Source organism: Ammodytes marinus (assembly GCF_949987685.1).
Source record: "Ammodytes marinus genome assembly, chromosome: 4".
Lineage (NCBI taxonomy): Eukaryota > Metazoa > Chordata > Actinopteri > Uranoscopiformes > Ammodytidae > Ammodytes > Ammodytes marinus.
In genome coordinates, this window is record NC_137233.1 from 28,754,684 (window position 1) to 28,768,790 (window position 14,107).

Here is a 14,107-nt window from a genome sequence, read left to right on the forward strand (position 1 = left end):
TTTTCCCCCTTGGAATTCTTTGGGGACTACGCAGGGGGGGCGTTGGGAATTTCTCAGGTGACAAACACAAAAGTGCCAGGAGCTGCAAAGGGGGCACAACACTCAATCCTGAGCGAGTCTGCATGAAGGACATGGCTGCGACGATGCTAACCGTGATGCTTATGATCCCCTACATCTGTGAGGGAGGTGAGATGTTTTTTTTTTTGTGTGACACAGAATGACATGATATTTTTAACCACTTGGCTATGATCTGGGAATTTGAATGCATCTCTTGTGTTACCTGTTCACTTGTAACAGCACTGCTGAGAAAATCCACAGCAACGGACTTCCTTCACAAAATAAGGGAAAAGCGTGATTCCGAGTGTTTTCCTGGAGGCTGCAGTGAGTCCAGCCAGGCCGGAGAAGAGATAGAGGCGGATGTGGAATATGTAAGTTTGCCATGTCATTTGCACACTTTTTAAGATTTTCTGCTAAATAGGGGACTCCTCACTGCAAACATGTACCTGCAAATAGGTTTTACAGATGTTAGCAAAAAGCTGCATTGATTTTTTTAGGTCTTGGAGAAACACTAATTCTGTCTTAAATATTGTTCTTTATGACTTTCTTTTTTCTCTTTCTATTACTTTTAATATTCCCCTTAATCAATGTCAAGATCTTGATTCAATCACAGTTAACGAATATACATTTCAAACCACAAGTGATTGTTTGAGTAGATATTCGGCAATTCTCCATGCAGAATTGCCCACTGAAAGTTCTCTTTTTTCCAAAGAAGTGTAGATGTCAGTAACTGCATATGGTGTCAAAAGGAGGGTTACAGCTAAAAAGGGGCCATCAGTGTGTTTGGAATGCATGCTGGGTCTCTGCACAGATGGACAGTCTGTCCACATAAAACTACACATGGTGAAAAAAAGACCACTTCCACAACCAGGACTTAAGAGAAGCATTCCTCTGTTCCACAGGGATAAGGTGTAACTGAATAAGGCAAGTCAGTGAGGCATTTACCATTACTGTGTAACTACATACAGGGCTTACAATGTGCATACAGAGTGAAGGCAGGCCATTAACATCGACTTTGTTACTTAGTGCACCTGCTGCAAATATCAGATGACCTGCATAAAAGCCGGCCGAGAGGTGGAATGTGGTCAACAAGGAATTCTGTCACTTAGGACATAAAGACATGCCATAAAGCATTTTTGTTTTTGTGGTGAGACATACACTGAAAATAACTTTGTGGATGATATTTAGTAATCAGAGTATATGGTAATGTTGTGTAATATGACCTAAGTTTGGAATACATGTAATTTATTTATATAGGCGGAGATTTCCAGCCTGCTGTATAATGGAGGGGTTGCTCAGCAAGAAATAAACAACGTAAGTTGCAATGATTTGGTGGTGACTCTTAACTTCATTGTGTTGTTTTCAAATAAATAAAAGTCAAACTATGCAATAGGTTGATGAATAAAGCATAAATCAAAAACCTTTTTTTCCTTGTAGCAGAGCCCTGCAGGGGGAGCTGTGGTGGAAGAAGGATCTGGGATGTAGTCTTAATGAAGAGCACAAGATGACAATGTTGTCAATGGGTCAAGAAGAATTTCCCAAGAGCATTCTGGAATCAATGATTGATTATATATCAGTGAAAAATAACAACATTACAGCAAGCAGGGTATTTTACATCTAAAAATGATCCCCAAGACAACCTTTTGAAAAAAGATTTCCCACACTGAAAATGATTTTCTTCAAGAATGCATAATGCATAGTTTTCATTCTTTAAAATGAAAATACTTAGAATTGCGATAAAGATGTTGTATTTGTTTCCTCCAGTTGTTTTTGTTATAAACTGTTTATTGTTGCAGCCGAGACTTGATAATTAGATGGAACTATAAAGAAGTAGGTCTCCAATATGTTAGAAAATAGAATGAGAATATGTTGTAAACTGTTCATATACACTATTCCAATACATAAACATAACCAATGTATATTTTCTCAAGAGTATACCAATATTAGTTTTAATTTAAAATATATTGTAGCAAATATTTAGAAATATATATTTACTTATCGATTTAGTGCAAACTAACCATTCTCAACAGGTATTCTCTATTTGAACATTTAAGTAAATGTATATCATATGCATTTTTGCTCTTTTTGTCAAATTATTTAGTAAATCGCGGATATAAATTACAGATTAAAGGAACATTTATTTAAATTTCTCAGTAAGAGTCCTTCCTAAACATCTATGTAATTTATTTTGTTTCAGTAAGAGGTCTCCCCTCTCTCTACGTGTCTAACTCTCCCTGTCTAACCAATGGTGTTCATTTGTATGAAGGCCCTGTCATACAGTATGATTCATGTAATTTTCATATCAGACAAAGTGCCCTGAAGTAGCTATCCACAGAGGGTGACAGGATGCTGGCTCTTTACTTAGCCATTAAGTGCTCCAAAAATCAACTCAAAATCCAATTTAATCATTATGTGCTTATTGATTTAATAATGCTGCCCCTGGGTGTGTACAAAATCCATAATTTAATTATTGTTTGTTTTTGGAGGGTGTTGAGAAGCCTGCATGTAGTTCTCCATTCTGCAATCTGAACCTGTATTCCTGCCTTGTTACTGTTAGTATGTTGATTTAAATAGTTGCATCCTGGTTAAAACAGTCCAGGGAATTAACTCTACTTCAGTTAAACACTTTAATAATCGCTTGATTATGAAACAACTCACTGATTTTGATTTAGAGGGGAAGAAACTAGTAGAGCTCATGTGAACTGCAGCCTGCTTCCTCCAATTCATACTTGTGAACTCTGACTGATTCATAAAACAAAGGAAAGCATTATCCTCTGAGTAGTTTCTATTTATAAGTAGTAGGCTATGTATGTGAAGAGGACTGCACACAACTAACAAAGATGGTCCAGCAGTTTTTTTTATATAGCCTAAGTATTTAGATTTTCTCATAGCCTATATGAATAAGTAGGCTAGCTAAATATATCCTATACATAGAAATATGTTTTGTTCATGTTGGCTACTTCAAATAACGCCGTCTTCTTGTAAGATTTGATCTCAGTTGAAGTTGTGGAATACACGTCCAGGGACTGCTCCTATTTGAAAATATGCAATGAAAAGTGTTAGTTCCCATAGGCGATGTCACATGTTGATCACGGGTTTTGGTGGTCGCTTTCTTCTTGCGTAGGTCTATAGCCTGCTGGACAGATGACCATTTAAATGAATGCAAGTTGAACATACAGAGATGTGATCCGTTTATTCTACTTTAATGACTGATGTTATATAGGCTATTTATTTTCAAGTATGAGCTCCCCATAATATATTATAGCCTAATTAAATGTTATGCCTTTTCATTGTAGGCACGACGGGCGTCGAACCTACCTGCCTCTTTAATGTTGCCTTCAAGTGCTCATCGTAAACTCACTTTTACACTTTAATAAATAGCCTACGAGTTTTCTGATCTAATAACACAAGGAAGCCTGCCAAATAATACGAAAAAGTGCAGGTGCAGCACTCCAAGTTGTGCATGTTTAATTAAACAGGCGTGCTTAGTTATGGATGAAAGACCACATTGTCGCAACACGTCAATCCCAGCAGGGGGAGTCCCATTCACATATGTAGGTTAAGCTACTAAAAAGATTGTTAATGCGATACAGCATAGGCTACATGTAGGCTATAAAATGAAAAAGATATCAGAAGTACCAAACCCTTCACAAATAACAGGGAAATTAATTTTCCTCACTCAACCCATTAGGAGTGAAGAACGTAGCCTAAATTGGCTTTACAATTTCGGTTTTATTTATTCTTTTTGCTAAACAGGCTACACAATCTTAGAATAAGTTGTCATCACATCTTGATACAGTAAAGAAAAAACACGATTTTCTACTCCTAAGTTTTATTCAGCGTTTGAAGCCATGGACCTATAAGTTTGAAGCCTACGTTTTGTTCATTATTTTCCACCTGCATATTACAGTTCCCATGTCCGACGGTACAGGAAGGCAACATAACAACCGACGGCAGTAACTGTTACGACTTGACACATTAGCTTTAGCCTACGGACAAGAAACAGCTGCTGTATCGTTCAAAGGAATCTATTTTCACAATGTAAGTATATTACATTTCTACTGGAAGTTTAAAAAACAAACATGCATTACTCTGTCGAACTTGTCTAACATGTAACGACCTTCCGGGTATTTTGGTGAAAGAGGATCACAGGGAAAAAAGCAACGCCCAAAACTTTGCTGCTAGCATGCAACAAGTGCTAGGACGATAGTTTGCGTGATTTGGCTAAGCTAACCTAGCCATCGCAGCAATACATTTGAGCTTGATAACTTTTCGGAACTCAAACTATGTAAAAGTTCCTCCAGTAGTTAAGTTATAGTTAGACAATTAAAAGAAAACGCACATGCCCAGCTTGTATAGCGCCCACAGTCGCATACACATTAATGTTTGACAATGGGCGTTAAGTCGTGTTAGCTTTTTCTTCTGTGGTCACAAGCTAGCCTTTCCTCCGGATCCGGGTTTTCTGTTGTGTTGAATGAGCTATATGTCCATGCTATCTACGTGTGTATAATTCGTTAAAAGCAAGCGGACCACAGTTTATAGTTTAACCGCAGGTGTAAATATTGCACAAGTAATTGGAAATCACACCAGTTAGAGCAAAGGAAATGTATTGTTGACCAACTTACCTGTTTTATGTAGGCTTTGTCAATCATTGATTTGATAACAGGGTAGTTAAATTGGTGTAACTGGGTCTCTGGGTGAGTTTTCTTTTTATTATCTAGCTGTTTTTAATCGCACTTTGTTCATGCTTCAGTAGAAATGCAACGCAGGCCAAATCTCTTCAACAAGTCCCTCGTTGATCTGTTTCCATGATCCTCTCCCACCCCTTCGTTAAATGTATAACATCAGATCAATAACCGAGATGTACTAGGCTTACAGTTGCAGTGATAAAGTAATTTTGCACCACTGAAATCTATCCATAATTGCATAGTACTATTCATAGTAGTAAATCCTTTAGAACTATTGTCGCAGGTATGACACGTTAAAGAGATCCTATTATACTACTTTTCTGGTCTTCATTTCTTGTTAAAAACTGCTATAGAGCAACCTGACACGAATCACATCACAAAAAACTATGTAGATTTTCGGGACACTCTTCCTCTTACCCTAGCGAGCACAGCAGTCTCTCTCTACACACTGCTTTGAGCTTCTCCGCCATAGTGTTTAGTGCTCTGCATAGCCACCCCAGACGGTCAGCAGGGAATACGTCGAAATGCATGTACGTAATTATTTGATACTCTAGTATGGTTAAACATGACTATAAATCATTATAACAACGTTTATAGGTCATAAAAGTCGAAAAGTATCATAGGTCCTCTTTAAAGAGGGGTTGCCAATTGTTTATTGATAACTCAAATTAAGTTTTTAAAAAGTTTTCTTGGTTATCAAACACTTCTGCAATTCTGTAGAAAAAAAAACATAATAAACACATATCTTAAATAGTTTTTTCTGTTAGAACTTATGAACAAGTTGTACGAAGTTATATAATACGGTTACGTTAATAACTTTCAGTAGTGTAATGCTCCTTTGCTGAAGTATGACCTAGGTTGTTTAGTCACAGCTCGGATGTTATGGCGTGGAGAATTGAGGTCAAGCAAGCATAAAGCAATTTGGACCCATTCGTTCATTACACATTTTCATGAGAAAATAAACAAAAACTTTGAAGTGAATATAACTTCTACAATACATATTATAAATGAATTGCTTTTTTTACAGTAGACTGTGATTTTACATCTATGCGGTTTGTGCTGTCACAGAGCTCAATATGGTAATTCATAAAGAATTTTTATTCAACATAAATGAAAAAATAATTAGAAGTTGCATGAGTACATCAGGCGACATTGAGGCAAAAGTGAATGTAATCACTGTGTTAGAAGACTACATAATTTTTTCTGTGTGAAGGAACCACTCAACCTACAATCCATTGCGATTCCCTAGCTTTTCCCAACAAATGCTAGTTAAGCTTCTTTAAAAAACATACACAGAACTTCTTTCTACATCTATCAGTTATTATCTGCAGTTTCTCTGTCATAAAAATAATACAACCGTTAACAACACTTGGCATCTGACAGCCTCCTCCTCAGTTTTAAACGGTGGTTGGCACCACCACTGGACAGCATGATTTGCGGGGGCGTTAAGCATTTCAATAGTAAGAGCAGGCTCCACCAATTGGAGACGTCACTCTAACACTCTTGGATTAGGGGTAGTGTAGTTCTTCTCCCTGAGATTGCGAATGAACCATGTTTTTCTTAAAACGAGGTTCTGCCGCCTTTTGAATCCCCAACAATATCATGCAAACTTGTGTCATGTACAGGTACATGCACCATCATACATCACACATTCGGGTAGCTCGTGGCCAGTCTGCTTTGGATGGTTATGACATGAAGAGAATTACGACTAAAATGGCTGATTATTACATTGTTAGCCATATCACACTTACAGGCTAGCCTGGAAATCCAGACCCTCATATCTTGAACGATAGAGGGTCTGGCCACGATCAATAGTAATTTCCAACTCAAGGGGCGGCTCCTACTCGTGCATTTCAAATGCCACTGCACGCAGTTGGATAGCACTACAACCAATCAGAGCGATGCATAAGGTGACGTATTAAGCCCCGTTCGTTTAGCGAACAGCTGTTAAACTGTTAAATTAAACTTTTGCCGTTGTCGGTCGGCAAAACAGAACATTCCATTTACTTGCTAATGAAAGATTGCCTTCTTCCAAATCGTAAAGGGTCGAGGCCAAAGCAGTCTCAAGCTCACACAACATATCCGCAGTCATCTTTGATGTTTACTATCACGGCTTCGACGTCGCATGCACGTCACTGTCGTCATCCGGTTACGTCCGCCCCAGCGCACCATACAAAAAGCTCTGGCGCGCCCATATTAGATAGAACCAATTGAAACGTGAGTCGGGATTTCTCGACTTTTTGAAAAAGCTTCAATGGAGAGTGTCCAGACCAACAGGCGCAGCAAATTTAATTTGCCAGCGCCTAGTGACAGGTCTGGGAATGCCAGGCTACTTACAGGCGTCATTTTCTCCATTCATTATCTATGGAGAAAATGGATGGGATTTCACTTCCTGTACTGCACTGTTGAGCCCTATTGTATTTTAAGAAGTCTTTGCGATACGTACACCGTGTTATCAACATCTGCGGTAACGATACATTTTCGATATATTGTGCAGCCCCATTACACACACAATCATTTTATCCATGTTGATGATTACAGTCTGTCATGTATAACGGATCTGCGCTTCTGGACCTGCACTTTCAGTCCACCCTGTGCCACTAAAAGTCAAGGGCACAAATAACAGCAGCAATCTAAGAGACGCAGATATAAACATGGGCAAGGTGTGCCAGCTAGTAATTGAAAGTATTAGCGTGCTTATTTTGAGAACTGCAGCAAATGTGTGATCAGTAGGTGTTTTAAATACAGTATAGGTGCTGTTTAACATGTGCTTAGAGCAGAAACATTTCAGCCATTATGCCACAAAAAGACCTAGTGGATACTTCAAACTCAAAAACAAAAATATTATTCAGATCTGTGACTTGAAACTTGAACTTGTATTTTATGTCGGATCTTGCTTGTCTAACGAAGGAGCAATCTCCATTTATATTCCCTATTCACCATTGTTGCATTTAGGGTTTGTCTTCCTTTTGGAAGGATTTACGTCATTGGGAGTTATTCTTCAGGAAATGAAGTGGGTTTGACAAACACCAGTGCATTTTCCATTAAGTCGAGTGAGATTGACTGATACTTGTGTTGTTTAAACGGCGACACTATATCATTTAAATGAGCTGTTGTCTCTCACTCCAACACCTATTCACTATTTAAAGGAGGCCATTCGCTGCAGTCAGGGCTGAAATGCTGACAGATGTTTACATAGTCTGTGGCTGTGATGATGTGTACACTCTCTCTCAGCCACTCCACTGACACGTAGCGGCCGGCCAGGTTACAGGCTCAACAAGCTATTGTTGTTCTCTGACTGTGTTATGTAGCCGTGAACATCATGATTGTTCACATATTGATACTAAGCCAATGCACATGTTATGTGTTGTATGTTTCTCCAGTTTATTTATTCTTAATACTTTTTCTAGCCCAAGTAATGCATTGGGTTTGTAAATTTACCAGGATTTTAGAGCGTTGAGGTAGCAGTTATATATACAGTAAATGCTTCCCTTGTTACCAGGGCTGCCTTTACCTGCCACTAGGCCCCGGGGCTGAGAGGTTTCGTAGGCCCCCCCGGGCGGCGGTCTTACAATACAGATGCGTTAAAGCCATGTTTGTCTACACCACAATATCTCTATTGATGAAATACAAAATCACTTAAGGTAACATGTACTTAAACCCATTTAAAAAAAAAAATCCCTTATCCTAAAGCTACTTCTCTCTTTGAATTCTTTGTTTTGTTTTTAATGGCTCAACTCAATATAGGCCCTTGATCTGCGTTGCCCCCGAACAATGTTATTTAAACAAAAATAACAAAAATGTACTGGTGAATGATAAGCCCCTTGATCTTGATTTTTTTTTCCTTTTTCTTTACTGGTTCATGATGGGCCCCTGATCTCCGTTAGCCCTCACTACGAAGATTAGGGACCTATCATGAGCCAGTCAATAATTTATTGTTTTAAATGACAATGTTCAGGGCCTTCTTAGATCAGGGGCCTATATTGACACAGTTTTTTTAGATGCCCCTGATCTTCGTAGGCCCTGGGGCTTCAGCCCAGGTAAGCCCGTGCATAAAGGCGGCCCTGCTTGTTACTACTGCAGTGAATTCCACCACAGACTATTGCTAAATATACAATATGTCTAGTTTGTTTTCGTCTTATCGGTGTAATCTTGAAACTAAAAAGGGCCCTTTCTCGGAGGGCCCTTCTCTGAAGAGAAACCAGGAGAAATAAGAGAGAGGTATTGAGGGGTTTGGGTCTGTCAACATCGTCCTGGTCAGAAGGTCAGTAATGTGTAGTTGAGGCGAATATTTGGTTTGACAGCCTCATGTGAGAGTTGGTGCAAAGTAGATCTAGTCTGCAGTCACATTTGCACCACTCACCATCAGGTTCACTGGACCTTTTTAGCACTATATTTTAATTTGATGAGCATATCTTTATTAAAAAGACATGATAAAGGTAGTGCCACACAGCACAGGCACTTCATGTTGTAGCTTTGCTTGTCACAAGGGATGATAAGGGATGCTTTGAACAGTGTGTTGTGTTTACATTTAAGCATTCATGGGTGTGCCTGCTTGTTCTTTGCCATACTGTTTTGCATGTAAAGGTTATGGAGTGATCCTTATACATATGTGAGTATATGCTGCTGTAAAATAAGTCACAATAATTTGTGTTATCCCCCTCAGTTTGTAAATGCCAGCAACTTCCGATTATCAGTTATCTACGGTATTTGGTCATAGTGTGATCATCACTGCAGAGCAATGCTGCCTCAAGTCAGAGGGGGGCAGCAGCTAACCACTGTAAAATGACTGCTTCAGCAGGCAATGCACCTCAAATCTAGAAAGTAAATGACGTCAACATAATAATTCCCTTGTAAGAATTTCTTGGTTTATTTCTGTCTTTTGTTAAGTTATTATTATGAAAGAACAAACTTTAGAAGATAAGAAGGCATGCTGGCTGGATGGATGATGCTTAGTTCAATTAGATGTCTGCTTTCAGAGGTCTTACAGTTGTTTGTGACATTTCTTTGTGAACTAATATCTACGCCTAATTTTTTCGTCCTTCACCAGGTCAGCCCCAGGTCCAGATGGTTCCGGCGCTGCGCCAGGCAACAGGCGCCTGCAACAGACCCAGGCTCAGGTGGATGAGGTATGATGCGTCTCTGGATAACTGGCTTTTTACAACCAGGCCCAATTTAAGTACCAAACTAATATTGTTGCGCTGATAATAATCTACAGTTAGAGAAACACCATGTCTGTCCCATGTCAAAATCGGTCACATGTTATTTATGAAGTCACTGGACTCTGATTTGTCTATTTTTGGTTCATAAAATGTAGCCAAGGCATGTTTATTTGTATATCTTTATTTCAAAACGTAGAGGCAATTCTATCTAGTCTTGCTTTGCAGTGTTGATCATTTCTCCCGTCAACTCGCATGTCAAAAAAAATTAGTGATAGTTAGCCATTTCTTCTATAGTTTTTAGAAATATTCAAAATCATGTCAGTAAGTGGTCTTGTATCTCCTGAGGTCTCACTCTTAATCCCTTTAACTTAATTATCTCTCTCTCTCGTTCTCTCTCTCCCTCTCCCTCTCTCTCTGTGTTTTTGTGTACCTCTTGAGATTTGCTCCGCCTATCCAGAACATAAACCATGCTCAGCGTGTCACACCAAGCTTCCAATTGGCTGTCAGTGCGTTATATAATCACTTCTCTCGATGTTGTTATGTAATGGCTGCATGGGCCTATAGTGAACACGCCTCTCCGCTCTGTCTAAGAGGAGGGGCAGGAGTTGGGTTTGTGGATCAGTGGAACGTACGGGTTATAAATAAAGTCTCATGTGTAGTCTGTGTGTTTGCATATGCATGCCTGTTTGATTCTAGGTGAACTACTTTATTAAACAGAGTTGTGTGTATATTATTTTCTCTTTACCTTATAACTTGTGGCCCTTCGTGATTGGAGGTTTTGTTGGTGTTTGGTTACACTTTACAGGCTACTTAAATACCTACTTCACCAGTGGGAATATGAAGGTCTATTAAACTCTAAGATCCCATGTAGTATAAATGTGCAAACATTTTTGAAATCGGTTCATCCTAGCCTGAGAAAAGGCAGAAAGAGTGTTTTATGGGTCTCACTGTCTAACTCTACATTTTACTAGTGTGACATCACAATAGTAAAAATGTAGGGTTAGGATTAACAGGACAATTGGGCCAAGGGAAGACTGAGGGAAGAAAAACCGCACTGATTATATTATAATAGCGATTTTATAATGATAGAACGCCGGTTCCGTATGGGTGAAGTTTTCCTTTTAACACCTGAACCGTTGACTTCATCATCCTACTTGTACAGTGTATTGGTTCATTTTCAGTCTTGTTCTCTTTACTCTTTATAAATATAAGATAACTAAAGTGCTTTTGTTTGTGTGTGTGTGAATAGGTGGTGGATATTATGCGCGTTAATGTGGACAAAGTGCTGGAACGTGACCAGAAGCTGTCTGAGCTGGATGACAGAGCAGACGCGCTGCAGGCTGGAGCCTCCCAGTTCGAGACCAGTGCTGCTAAGCTGAAAAGGAAGTTCTGGTGGAAGAACTGCAAGGTGCCCCAATCACAGTGTGGTCGAAATATACCAAAAACACTTCATGTTTGAGTTTTGTGTTTTGAACTGCAACAAGGATTTATTCTGTTGCACAACAATTTATATACATGTACGGCTTATAGTGATATGAAGTGAAATTAAAAATACACCATAAAAGGGCTTACAAATGATAACAGCCATTTCTTAATCTTAATTGAGCTAATGTGTGCGGCACTGAATTTTCCTGTACCTTCCTTACAGATGTGGGCCATCCTGATAGCTGTCATAGTGATCATCATCATCATCATTATTAGTGAGTATCATGCCTGTGTTTGGAGAACCCTTTCCTGGACAGTGTTGCAGTTTGTGTGTCTTCCAATTTGATCAAAAAGATCATAGCCCTTAATATTATGTGTAGCAATCTGCATAAATAATGGAGAGGAAGATGAGGACAGCACTCCCAAGTTTAACTCATTTCCCGTATTCAATTGCCACACAGACTTTTATTGCCAGAAGTCCGTGTAGCAATCAAATCAATAAAACTTGGAGTTATGTCCTTACCTAGTTTTATTGTGGGTGTGTTGTTTCCTATTTTTAACAATCTGCATATTAATTCTTTGGAGATTTAAATTTGATTTTGGCTGTTGATGTTGACACACAGAATATCAAGTATGTTTATACTGTATAGTCTATTTACATTAGACTATTAGTTATGATCTTAAAAATCATAAGGTTTTATAAGTTAAAAATGTATACCAACCTCATCCATAGTTTGGAGCTACTCGTAAAAACGCCAACAGGAGGAGGAGGAAGAGGAGTGGAGGAAACCATGAAGAAGAGGAGAAGAGCAACATACATAATTAATGTCTCTGAAGACGTCACATGATTTCTGGCTACTGATCTCCACAACAATGTTCTCCTCTTTTTTGGGGCCAGGGGTTTTTCATTCCTTGTCCTGGTTTACCTTGTGTTTGTGTGTGTGTGTGAGTGTGCATGTTTGCCCATGCGGCTTAAGTAAAAGATTGTAATAATACCAGAGTTTCACCCTGGATTAGTACACCATCCCAGACATCACAATACAGGGTGCCATGCCATTTGCCAAAGAAAACTGAAACATACATATATAAACACAAACCTATTTTAAGACCTATTGTCTTTTACTTTATGTCAAAGCACACATAAATACTCCAACCTCAGGACTAGGAAGTGAAGAATATTGTTGTAAACTCTCCTCAACTTGTTTTTTTTTTTAAACGTTTTAGTAATAGCCATTGGTTTTGTATGACAGGCTAAGCTGGTGCCTTTGAAGATAAGCTGTTCTGTATTAGTTTAGGTAGGAACAGTAACCCTGCATATCTCCCTTCCAACACATACACATTTGTTAATGCCTTTTTTTTCTTTTTTTTTTCTTCTTCTAATTTTTAAACATTTTCTGATCTGTTATTTCGATAATGGTTTAAGACCGGGGTATGATGGGATCTGATGTGTAATTCTATTTATAAATCTAATAGGTTTCTGTGCCAACAACATTTTAATTTTGGATTGAACGAAGATGAAAGTCACCCAACAACAAAAAGATAACCATTAAAACACCTGATCATACCCGTCTTATCAGGTAGAACAGTAAAAACTACTATGAACCTGTTTTGATAAGTGCCTACGTGTTTAGACAAACTGCCCCACAGCTAATCGAAGCTTAAGATACTGCAGGGAAGTTTTAAAAAAAGAACAAAAAAGTGCTACACTGTGCTAAATGTGGTAAGTAGTCGATATCGTGTCTCAAGCATGTGCCAGAAAGGTGGCCTTTGTGAAATATTAAAGCATAAAAAAAAAGTTTTAGACTGATGCCTTTACAATGTTTCTCCAATGGAGAACAGCCAAAATACAGCCACACCTTGTTGATATATGAACTAGCAATCTTAAGTTGTGCCTTCTGAGTGCCCTGACTGTCTAAACAAATACTGTGCTGCTTGCCAATTCAGCTGAACTTATTAAATGAAAATATTGTCTTCTATTTAGTTTGTCACACTGGTATTTATACCATCTGATAGTGCAAAGTACTTCTCATGTGTGATATTTAGATGTATTATTCCTCTTAATAGCTTTTTTTTTGCAATTATATATATTTAGAACTAACCTTAGGGAGACTGTATAGTGTTTTGCTCACTGCTGCTGAGCACCATGCGTGTTTGAGTGTAGAGGAAACCTTTGTTAGGTAATGACAGTGTGATAAATATACTACACAAACACCAGTGTGTTGCATTTCCTGCTGTTGCTTCCTCCCTATTAGAATAAATGTACTATGGTGAAATGTTTTTCGATTACTGTTGATGTTGCATTTTTTTTCAGTAATTTTTAAGACTATCAGTTTTTGGGCCTTCCCAGTGCAGACATGGTAACTGAACACTAACACACTTAATACTTTTTGTATAGTAAATAGCCAAACTCATGAAGGAATTTCATCACATTTAATTTTCATCATCCTCTCCTGTCTACAACAGACAGACATTTTGACCCAGGAAGTTCCAGGCCTTGCTCATGTCTACTGGGAATGCATTTTGTGTGCATATCTGCTCTTTGGCCCTCAATGTCTTTTGCTTGAATAAAACCGATTTAAGTTAAAACTTAAGCCTAATCTGATTTTGTTTGTGTTCTTTCCGAACAGTGAAAAAAACATCATGGGTTACTCTTGTCAAAATAAAACCTGAAGGATGTGCTGCCTAACAGTCTTGCTCCAGCATACAGCCACATTGAGCAGCTCACTTCAGGGCACAGCCTACCAGCAAATATTGCACTAGTGAGGTAGTAGTAGT

General features: G+C 38.6%; 1 protein-coding gene across 1 annotated transcript; it reads left to right on the forward strand.

The window, feature by feature from the left end:
* Positions 1-3,986: 3,986 nt before the first annotated feature.
* vamp3 (vesicle-associated membrane protein 3 (cellubrevin)) lies at positions 3,987-13,926 on the forward strand. Its single transcript, XM_080026290.1, has 5 exons — positions 3,987-4,098; positions 9,796-9,874; positions 11,157-11,315; positions 11,556-11,607; positions 12,066-13,926. Coding segments are annotated over exons 1-5 (309 nt in total). The 5' UTR covers positions 3,987-4,096; the 3' UTR covers positions 12,083-13,926.
* The last annotated feature ends 181 nt before the right edge of the window (positions 13,927-14,107 follow it).